Consider the following 12,071-nt stretch of genomic DNA (forward strand, 5'->3'; position numbering starts at 1 on the left):
ACAACTATCCCCCGCACTGCAGATTCCACCGCGGCCCTTGGGACCCGTGCAGCTTCCAGAAGAGCACACGGGACAGCTGCAGCACCCAGGGCCACTACGGAGTCCACAGGAGCCTCTCAAACGACGGAAGTTGCCACTCCCACTGCAGTTTCCACCCGAAGTGCAGCATCCAAAACAGCCTCTGGAACCACTGAAGCTTCCACCTCCATTTCAGCGTCCACCCCCACTGTCGTTTTCCCCGCAGCCTCTGAAGCCACAGCAGGTTCCATTCCCACAGCTGGTTCCACCCTCACTGCAGCTTCCACCACATCCACTGGAAACAAAGAAGTTTCCACTCCTACAGCTTCCACAACAGGCTCTAGAACCACTGCAGATTCCGCCCTCACTGCAGCTTCCCCCACCACTGTCGTTTCCACCACAGCCTCCAGGACCACTGCAGGTTCCACTCCCACTGCAGCTTCCACACTCACTGAAACTTCCAGAAGAGCCAAAAGAACCACTGGCCCCTCGACTCGCACTGCAGATTCCAGACTTACTGCAGCTTCCACACCAGCCTCCGGACCCACCGCACCCTCCATTTCCACTGCAGATTCCACTCCCACTGCAGATTCTGGCCTCAGCACAGCTTCCAGCACCTCTAGAACCACTGCAGCTTCCATTCCCACTGCAGTTTCCACTACAACGTCTGGAACCACTGCAGGATCCACTCACACTGAAGCTGTCACTACCAACAAACCTTCCAGCACAGCCTCTGGGACCACAGCTGGTTCCACTCCCACTGCAGTTTCCACCTCCACTGAACCTTCCACAACACCCTCTGGAACTTCTGTAGGTTCCACCCCCACTGCACTTTCCACCACAGCCTCTAAAACCACTGAGAGTTCCACTTCCACTGCAGCTTCCACTCCCACAGAAGCTCCTACCACAGCCTCTGGAACCACCTCAGTTCCCACTCACACTGAAGCTTCCACTACCACTATAGCTCCCACCACAGCCTCTGGAACTATTGCTAGTTCCACTCCCAATGCAGGTTCTACTCCCAATATAGCTTCCACCACAACCTCTGGGACCACAGCTGGTTCCACTCCCACTGCAGGTTCTATCTCCACTGAAGGTTCCGCAACACCCTCTGGAACCTCTGTAGGTTCCACTCCAACTGCAGGTTCCACATCCAATGCAGCCTCCACAACAGGCTCTAGAACCACTTCTGCTTTCACTCCCACTGAAGTTTCCACCACAGCCTCTGGAACCACTGCAGGTTCCACTCACACTGAAGCTTCCACTACCACTGTAGCTCCAACCACAGCTTCTGGAACCACTGCCAGTTCCACTCCCAATGCAGGTTCCACGCGCACTATAACTTCCACCACAATCTCTGGGACCACAGCTGGTTCCACTCCCACTGCAGTTTCCACCTCCACTGAACCTTCCACAACACCCTCTGGAACTTCTGTAGGTTCCACCCCCACTGCACTTTCCACCACAGCCTCTAAAACCACTGAGAGTTCCACTTCCACTGCAGCTTCCACCCCCACAGAAGCTCCTACCTCAGCCTCTGGAACCACTGCAGTTCCCACTCACACTGAAGCTTCCACTACTAATATAGCTCCCACCACAGCCTCTGGAACTATTGCTAGTTCCACTCCCAATGCAGGTTCCACTCCCAGTGTAGCTTCCACCACAACATCTAGGGCTACAGCTGGTTCCACTCCCACTGCAGGTTCTACCTCCACTGAAGCTTCCGCAACACCCTCTGGAACCTCTGTAGGTTCCACTCCAACTGCAGGTTCCACTCCCAATGCAGCCTCCACAACAGGCTCTAGAACCACTTCAGCTTCCACTCCCACTGCAGTTTCCAGCACAGCCTCTGGAACCACTGCTAGTTCCACTCACACTGCAACTTTGACCCCAACTGAAGCTTCTACCACAGCCTCTGGAACCACTGCTGGTTCCACTCCCATGTCTGGTTCCACTCCCACTGCAGCTTCCACAACTGGTTCTGTAACCACTGCAGGTTCCACCCCCACTGCAGGTTCCACTCTTGCTGCAGCTTCCACCACAGCCTCTGGAACCACTGCAGCTTCCACTCCCACTGCAGCTTCCACTCCCACTGCAGCTTCCACTTCCACTTCCACTCTTACCACCGCCTCAGGAACCAATGCAGGTTCCACTCCCACTGCAGGTTCCACTCCCACTGCAGCTTTCACCCCCACTGAAGCTTCTACCACAGCCTCTGGAACCATTGCAGGTTCTACTCCCAGTGCAGGCTCCACCCTCACTGCAGCTTCCACCCCCCCTACAGATTCCAGCCCCAGTCCAGTTTCCACCACAGCCTCTGGAACCACTGCCAGTTCCACTCCCAATGCAGGTTCCACTCCCACTATAACTTCCACCACAACCTCTGGGACCACAGATGGCTCCACTCCCACTGCAGTTTCCACCTCCACTGAACCTTCCACAACACCCTCGGAAACTTCTGTAGGTTCCACCCCCACTGCACCTTCCACCACAGCCTCTAAAACCACTGAGAGTTCCACTTCCACTGCAGCTTCCACTCCCACTGAAGCTTCTACCACAGGCTCTGGAACCACTGCAGTTCCCACTCACACTGAAGCTTCCACTACCACTATAGCTCCCACCACAGCCTCTGGAACTACTGCTAGTTCCACTCCCAATGCAGGTTCCTCTCCCAGTATAGCTTCCACCACAACCTCTGGGACCACAGCTGGTTCCACTCCCACTGCAGTTTCCACCTCCACTGAACCTTTCACAACACCCTCTGGAACTTCTGTAGGTTCCACCCCCACTGAAAGTTCCACTTCCACTGCAGCTTCCACTCCCACAGAAGCTCCTACCACAGCCTCTGGAACCACCTCAGTTCCCACTCACACTGAAGCTTCCACCACAGCCTCTGGAACTACTGCTAGTTCCACTCCCAATGCAGGTTCCACTCCCACTATAACTTTCACCACAACCTCTGGAATCACAGCTGGTTCCACTCCCACAGCAGTTTCCACCTCCACTGAACCTTCCACAACACCCTCTGGAACTTCTGTAGGTTCCACCCCCACTTCACTTTCCACCAAAGCCTCTAAAACCACTGAGAGTTCCATTTCCACTGCAGCTTCCACTCCCACAGAAGCTCCTACCACAGCCTCTGGAACCACCTCAGTTCCCACTCACACTGAAGCTTCCACTACCACTATAGCTCCCACCACAGCCTCTGGAACTACTGCTGGTTCCACTCCCAATGCTGGTTCCACTCCCAGTGTAGCTTCCACCACAACCTCTGGGACCACAGCTGGTTCCACTCCCACTGCAGGTTCTATCTCCACTGAAGGTTCCGCAACACCCTCTGGAACCTCTGTAGGTTCCACTCCAACTGCAGGTTCCACACCCAATGCAGCCACCACAACAGGTTCTAGAATCGCTTCAGCTTCCACTCCCACTGCAGTGTCCACCACAGCCTCTGGAACCACTGCAGGTTCCACTCACACTGAAGCTTCCACTACCACTGTAGCTCCAACCACAGCTTCTGGAACCACTGCCAGTTCCACTCCCAATGCAGGTTCCACGCGCACTATAACTTCCACCACAATCTCTGGGACCACAGCTGGTTCCACTCCCACTGCAGTTTCCACCTCCACTGAACCTTCCACAACACCCTCTGGAACTTCTGTAGGTTCCACCCCCACTGCACTTTCCACCACAGCCCCTAAAACCACTGAGAGTTCCACTTCCACTGCAGCTTCCACCCCCACAGAAGCTCCTACCTCAGCCTCTGGAACCACTGCAGTTCCCACTCACACTGAAGCTTCCACTACCACTATAGCTCCCACCACAGCCTCTGGAACTACTGCTAGTTCCACTCCCAATGCAGGTTCCACTCCCAGTGTAGCTTCCACCACAACAACTAAGGCCACAGCTGGTTCCACTCCCACTGCAGGTTCTACCTCCACTGAAGCTTCCGCAACACCCTCTGGAACCTCTGTAGGTTCCACTCCAACTGCAGGTTCCACTCCCAATGCAGCCTCCACAACAGGCTCTAGAACCACTTCAGCTTCCACTCCCACTGCAGTTTCCAGCACAGCCTCTGGAACCACTGCTAGTTCCACTCACACTGCAACTTTGACCCCAACTGAAGCTTCTACCACAGCCTCTGGAACCACTGCTGGTTCCACTCCCATGTCTGGTTCCACTCCCACTGCAGCTTCCACAACTGGTTCTGTAACCACTGCAGGTTCCACCCCCACTGCAGGTTCCACTCTTGCTGCAGCTTCCACCACAGCCTCTGGAACCACTGCAGCTTCCACTCCCACTGCAGCTTCCACTCCCACTGCAGCTTCCACTTCCACTTCCACTCTTACCACCGCCTCAGGAACCAATGCAGGTTCCACTCCCACTGCAGGTTCCACTCCCACTGCAGCTTTCACCCCCACTGAAGCTTCTACCACAGCCTCTGGAACCATTGCAGGTTCTACTCCCAGTGCAGGCTCCACCCTCACTGCAGCTTCCACCCCCCCTACAGATTCCAGCCCCAGTCCAGTTTCCACCACAGCCTCTGGAACCACTGCCAGTTCCACTCCCAATGCAGGTTCCACTCCCACTATAACTTCCACCACAACCTCTGGGACCACAGATGGCTCCACTCCCACTGCAGTTTCCACCTCCACTGAACCTTCCACAACACCCTCGGAAACTTCTGTAGGTTCCACCCCCACTGCACCTTCCACCACAGCCTCTAAAACCACTGAGAGTTCCACTTCCACTGCAGCTTCCACTCCCACTGAAGCTTCTACCACAGGCTCTGGAACCACTGCAGTTCCCACTCACACTGAAGCTTCCACTACCACTATAGCTCCCACCACAGCCTCTGGAACTACTGCTAGTTCCACTCCCAATGCAGGTTCCTCTCCCAGTATAGCTTCCACCACAACCTCTGGGACCACAGCTGGTTCCACTCCCACTGCAGTTTCCACCTCCACTGAACCTTCCACAACACCCTCTGGAACTTCTGTAGGTTCCACCCCCACTGAGAGTTCCACTTCCACTGCAGCTTCCACTCCCACAGAAGCTCCTACCACAGCCTCTGGAACCACCTCAGTTCCCACTCACACTGAAGCTTCCACTACCACTATAGCTCCCACCACAGCCTCTGGAACTATTGCTAGTTCCACTCCCAATGCAGGTTCCACTCCCAATATAGCTTCCACCACAACCTCTGGGACCACAGCTGGTTCCACTCCCACTGCAGGTTCTATCTCCACTGAAGGTTCCGCAACACCCTCTGGAACCTCTGTAGGTTCCACTCCAACTGCAGGTTCCACATCCAATGCAGCCTCCACAACAGGCTCTAGAACCACTTCTGCTTTCACTCCCACTGAAGTTTCCACCACAGCCTCTGGAACCACTGCAGGTTCCACTCACACTGAAGCTTCCACTACCACTGCAGCTCCAACCACAGCTTCTGGAACCACTGCCGGTTCCACTACCAATGCAGGTTCCACTCCCACTATAACTTCCACCACAACCTCTGGAACCACAGCTGGTTCCACTCCCACTGCAGTTTCCACCTCCACTGAACCTTCCACAACACCCTCTGGAACTTCTGTAGGTTCCACTCCAACTGCAGGTTCCACTCCCAATGCAGCTTCCACAACAGGTTCTACAATCACTTCAGTTTCCACTCCCACTGCAGTTTCCACCACAGCCTCTGGAACCACTGCTAGTTCCACTCACACTGCAACTTTGACCCCAACTGAAGCTTCTACCACAGCCACTGGAACCCCCGCGGTTTCCACTCACACTGAAGCTTCCACTACCACTGTAGCTCCCACCACAGCCTCTGGAACTACTGCTAGTTCCACTCCCAATGCAGGTTCCACTCCCAGTGTAGCTTCCACCACAACCTCTGGGACCACAGCTGGTTCCACTCCCACTGCAGGTTCTACCTCCACTGACGCTTCCGCAACACCCTCTGGAACCTCTGTAGGTTCCACTCCAACTGCAGGTTCCACACCCAATGCAGCCACCACAACAGGTTCTAGAATCGCTTCAGCTTCCACTCCCACTGCAGTGTCCACCACAGCCTCTGGAACCACTGCAGGTTCCACTCACACTGAAGCTTCCACTACCACTGTAGCTCCAACCACAGCTTCTGGAACCACTGCCAGTTCCACTCCCAATGCAGGTTCCACGCGCACTATAACTTCCACCACAATCTCTGGGACCACAGCTGGTTCCACTCCCACTGCAGTTTCCACCTCCACTGAACCTTCCACAACACCCTCTGGAACTTCTGTAGGTTCCACCCCCACTGCACTTTCCACCACAGCCTCTAAAACCACTGAGAGTTCCACTTCCACTGCAGCTTCCACCCCCACAGAAGCTCCTACCTCAGCCTCTGGAACCACTGCAGTTCCCACTCACACTGAAGCTTCCACTACCAATATAGCTCCCACCACAGCCTCTGGAACTATTGCTAGTTCCACTCCCAATACAGGTTCCACTCCCAGTGTAGCTTCCACCACAACATCTAGGGCCACAGCTGGTTCCACTCCCACTGCAGGTTCTACCTCCACTGAAGCTTCCGCAACACCCTCTGGAACCTCTGTAGGTTCCACTCCAACTGCAGGTTCCACTCCCAATGCAGCCTCCACAACAGGCTCTAGAACCACTTCAGCTTCCACTCCCACTGCAGTTTCCAGCACAGCCTCTGGAACCACTGCTAGTTCCACTCACACTGCAACTTTGACCCCAACTGAAGCTTCCACCACAGCCTCTGGAACCACTGCAGCTTCCACTCCCACTGCAGCTTCCACTCCCACTGCAGCTTCCACTCCCACTGCAGCTTCCACTTCCACTTCCACTCTTACCACCGCCTCAGGAACCAATGCAGGTTCCACTCCCACTGCAGGTTCCACTCCCACTGCAGCTTTCACCCCCACTGAAGCTTCTACCACAGCCTCTGGAACCATTGCAGGTTCTACTCCCAGTGCAGGCTCCACCCTCACTGCAGCTTCCACCCCCCCTACAGATTCCAGCCCCAGTCCAGTTTCCACCACAGCCTCTGGAACCACTCCAGGTTCCACTCCCACTACTGGTTCCACCCTCACTGCAGCTTCCACTACAGCATTTGTGCCCTCAAAAGTCTCTACTCCAGCCTCTGAGTCCACTATTGCCTATACCACACTCTCTGAGATCACCATGGCTTCCACAATATCTGTGCCCATAACACCTTCCACTCCACGACCTGAGACCAACATGACCTCCCGCTCACCTTTGGAGGTCACCTCAGAGCCTGTTAGGAGCATGACCTCCACCATGCTGCCCTCCACACCATCCATGAGCACCACAGCCTCCAGCACAGGTTCAGGCCCCACCACGTCCACCACGGCCTCTTCCTCATCCTCTCAGCTCACCACAGATTTGTCCACTGTTTCTGCACCTACTACAGACAGCACCACAGTTTCTGGGGTCCTGACTGTCTCAACCACAGCCTTTAAGAGCACCGTCCCAGCATCTGTGCCAGCCACCTCACCTTCTGGGCCCACCACAGCCTTCATTTTGACCTCACCACACCTGTTGGCCTCCACCTCTACTTCTGGGACCATGGAAGTCTCCACCAGTGTTTCTAGACCCTTCACAGACTCTTTCACCACCTCGGTGTCCACGAAGGTGACTGACTTTTCTAGTGGATCCATGAGCAGTGCAGTCGTATCAGGTACTAACATCCCTAAGCACCTTCTCAGCTGTTCCTATCATTTCCGGTCTAGACTCCAGTCAAGTCACCACACATATGAGCTATAATTCTATGCCCTCTTCTTGATTCCTACTTATTTCTTTCTGTTCTGGCCTCACCTCCTTTTGTTTCGTGCCCATCATTTCCGTCCCAATCAGAAACACTTCTTTGCCAATATCCCCCTCACAAGCTGGTTGTATCCTATCACTTCTGCCAACAGTGAACTCACCGCAGCTCTATTGAAAACCATCCCAATCTGTCAGATACTCTCACTCCTGTGCCAGGTACAGTCAGCTCTATTCATTCATCCTACCACCTGTGACACCACCACCCCATCTTCAATATACTGACCCCTGGTTCAGTCCATGGGCCAAGTCTCACCTGCTGTCTGTTTTTCCAAATATAGTGTCATTGGAGCACCGCCCACCTACTCATTAACATCTCAGCTGCTTTCCAGCTACTTTGCATAGTTGTGACACAGCCAGTGTGACCCAAATCCCTTTAAAAATTCACTGTCTGACCCTTTACAAGAAATCTTTGCCAACCTCCGTTCTAGTCTTAGGCCGCGGTGATTTCCTCATACTCTGGCACTTGCTCTGAGCAAAACCACGTCCGCACTTGCCACCAGCACTCGTGTGGGACAGGAGTCCCCTGCTGTGCTCTGGGCTGCCCCCACTAGTGCAATGGGGTCACTGCTCTGTGCCCTGTAGCCACTTCTGACCTATACACAGCTGTGGCCGTGGGAGCCTCCCCTCCACTGCCTCTGCTGGAGCAGGGCCTCCACTTGTTCTGAGTCCACCCCCTGCCCCGGGCCAGCCTCCTCCGCGTGGGCCAGCTTCTCCCACACTTGCTCAGAGCACACTCACCTAGGCTTCCTTGACCACCAGGATTGTGGAGGTCGTGTCACCTCTGACCCCAGCCATGGCCACCGCCTCGCCCATGAGTAGGTCCCATCCTACCATCTCCTTCTCCAGCACCCTTCCTGCACCCAGTGACTACATCACACAAGGTCACTTTGATCCCTTTGACTGGCCGCTTCTGGCCTTGAATGGGTCTCGTGTGTCTGCATGAATGGAGGTCACATTCCCAACCCTGCCTCCACCAACAGCACCTCCAGTGGACATACTCTGCCTCCTCTTCTCTGAGGCACTCACCTTGCTCTGGGGCCCATGGCCTGCACTGAGTCGCTTTCTGCCATCTCTCCTCCCACCACCACGACATAGGAGTATTGGGTTCAACTCCTCTGCCCTAAGTCCACCTCCCTCCCCTTTAACTGTCTCACTACAAATGCACATATTGTGGGACCTGTTTCCTAGGCCCTGGGACGGCCGAAAGCAGACCAACTACCGCCACCTCTGTCACCACTGGAATGGAGTCCACAACCACTGCTACCGGCAGTGCTGTCCCGGGGACAGGCCTGAGCACCTCTGGCCTGGGCTCCCCCACAGCAGGAGCATCATCCACCTCAGTCCCAGGTGCCACCCCTGAGCTGACCACCGCTCCCAGAGCCAGCACCACCCTCCATAAAACGGGCTCAGTCACCACGGGCACAAACGCAGTTCACGAGAGCCAGACGCCAACAAACGTGCCTCAACCAGGTGGACATTTGCAGGGCTGGGCCATCGTCCTCGTCTCTCTGGCCGCTGTCGTGGTTGGCATGGGGTTGTTAGTGGGACTGAGCTTTTGCCTGGTGAGTATCAAAGATGCGTTCACAGGGGAACTGGCCAAGAAAGCAGATGAGGCCTGGGAATGGACTGCATCTAAGTAGTGCGGTTAGTGTATCCAGACAGAGGACAACAGGTGCCTGGGCTACAAAGAAAGGAATCGCTTAGCATGTGACAGAGCCCCAAGAGAGGGACTGAGTTAGGGAAGGTGCGAGGTATAAGGTGAAAGAAAAGGAAAAGGGTGATGTTAGGGCCACAGGGAAACAAACTTGTGTGACTGGAGAAAATAGAAAAAAGTTATTTAAAGTAAGTCATGTTTCTTAATAAAACAAAATCTGGACTTTCGAATATTTTGGTGCTGGAAGAAGAATCTCCGAGGAGTGAAGGGCCTCGGCCGGCCCTTTGCCACTTCCTCCCCCACTAACTTCAGTGCCCGTTACTCGGGGCACTTGCTCCGTTGTGAGCCCTTCGGAGGTGAGGCGGAGAGGAAGAGCCTGTGCTTGCTCTCTCAGCTCTGCTGATCAACAAGAATTGTCAGAACATGTCACCAAACCCGAGGGAGAATAGAAAAGTAAACACGAAACGGGAAACGGCCGTGGTCAGCCATCGAAGTGCGGCAGCTGGCTGTCTTCCCTCGCACCCTGGGCCGGTGCTCACAGCCATCTGCCATCCTGTCCTGTCGGGGCGGCTACTCTCATGTCACACTGAATCTCTTACTCTCTGGTCTTGACTTTTCTCCAATCGCATATTTTCCTTATTCTGACGTTAAAATTTATTTACATTTTTCACATTTTCTTACGGTTTCTGGCAAAATGTTCACATTTGAGGAATGATGCAGAATATGATCGGTGGTGGTCTGGGGCTGGTCTCACAGCCCCACAAGAGACTGTGCATCTCTTTCCAACTCTGAACTCATTGATGTCACATTGGTAGGTTAAAATATGCTGTGGTGGTCGTATTTATACCATTGAAATGTGAAATACTACAAATCACATCTTTTACCCTGTGCGAGCTGGTTGTTAAACAATGACCAGTCACCACTGGCAAAAGTGGTTAAAGAAATGAGAAATGCACTGTGGTCACCAAGGGCAGGCCTAGCATAGCCAGTTTGCTAGGATTCTTTATTTCTAAGTTCTCAGCCTGTCTCCATAGATAGGCTACAAAATAAAGACCCATCATCCAGGAATGACTTTCTAAGTTACTTTATAATTTTATGTGCACGGTCAGTAGAACTAACATTGAGATTTTGCTAAGTGCCTGACCAGGGCCGAGTGCTTGCAATGCACCATGTCCTTTAATTCGCTCTGTAATCCTATGGTGATATTATATCCACCCTCCAGGTGAGGGGCCTGGAGCTCCATGGTCCAGCACATGCCGAAGTGGCAGATCTGGGACTCCTACCCAGGGTGGCCGGGTTCTGGAGTTCATGCCTGTCATCTCATGGCTTTCTGGAGGCTCTCTATTCCTTTTTCTTGTCCTCAGCTTCGTTACTCACTAACCAAGTGAAAGGCTCTGTCTCCACGTGATCTCTGCATCTTTCACAGGGAGTGTAGATCCACTTTGATAACCCCACCACACTCTGAGAGCATGTTAATAAGGTAACAAGGAAGGGTGTGTCATCAGGTAGAGAAGCAGTAAAACAGCCAGGAGAGGGAGGCTTGCAGGGACACAAGGTTGGTGGTAAAAGGGAGAAAACTATCCTCTGTAAAGGGAGACCGACAGTGAAAGGGAATGGGCAGTGGTCAGGAGAAGAGAACTTAACTTTATATTATGTTTCCTCTTTTAGAGGGACCTTTTCTCCCCCCTGATAAACAGCGGCACGTATTACCCTCACAGCCACAGCACTGGCCTTGGTCTGGACCTGGACAGAGGACTGGGCCCCGGAAGGTTCCACAGCTTGGGAAATGAGCTGGGCCACGGAGGAGCACGTGGCTTTGGACAGGGAGTGGGCCATGGGTTGAGCCACAGCCACGGGGGTGGTTATGACATGAATCATGGGGGGCATCATGGACATGGGGGACGCCACCGAGGACGCCATGGGGTGGGCCACGGGGGAGGCCATGGCAGGACATGGTGGCTGTGGCCCTAGGCTGAATTCTGGAACACATCCTGGAGAAAGGAAGTGTAGGGCAAAAGGGGGTCATGGAGGAAAGGAAAAGAATGATGGTGGGATGATTAAAATGGAGTATAAAGAGACTCTCAGGGGGTCAGCCAAGATTGAGAAAGGAACCAGCAAAAGGGCCTCAGACCTTGGCCCACGCTGGGAAGATGAGGCAGACGCCGGGCGTGGGGAGATGCCCAGCTTGCGCTGGGAGGCGAGCTCCAGTCCCGCCTGCCTGAGTCCTGCCTGCGTCTCGGGCTCGGCCGCAGGGAGTCCCAGTGACCATCCTCAGCGCTTCTCTCCCGTTTCCCACCACCCAAGTCCTGGTCGGTGTTTCTCATCCCTGCGTCCCCTCAGGGTCCTATAAATGCTACTGCACCTGTAAGACACGAAATCAGATAATAAATGTATATCAGGGCCACACGATTACTTGGTTTTTTCTTTTTCTTTCAGCTTTCTCTGTGACTTTTGTGTGTGTGTGTGTGTGTGTGTGTGTGTGCTTAGTATGTACCAAGTGTCTTTAAATACATCATCTTTTTAATCATCAAAAAATCCTGTAAGGAGA

The 12,071-nt window shown here is 53.9% G+C and overlaps 1 protein-coding gene across 1 annotated transcript; it reads left to right on the plus strand.

Annotated features, from left to right (window-relative positions):
- Positions 1 to 9,110: 9,110 nt before the first annotated feature.
- Positions 9,111 to 11,494, plus strand: MUC22 (mucin 22). Its single transcript, XM_087817221.1, has 2 exons — positions 9,111 to 9,431; positions 11,192 to 11,494. The coding sequence occupies exons 1-2, from the start codon at positions 9,111 to 9,113 to the stop codon at positions 11,492 to 11,494; spliced, it is 624 nt and encodes a 207-aa protein (XP_087673347.1).
- The last annotated feature ends 577 nt before the right edge of the window (positions 11,495 to 12,071 follow it).

This window comes from Miniopterus natalensis, chromosome 5 (genome assembly GCF_054644295.1).
Source record: "Miniopterus natalensis isolate mMinNat1 chromosome 5, mMinNat1.hap1, whole genome shotgun sequence".
Taxonomy (NCBI): Eukaryota; Metazoa; Chordata; class Mammalia; order Chiroptera; family Miniopteridae; genus Miniopterus; species Miniopterus natalensis.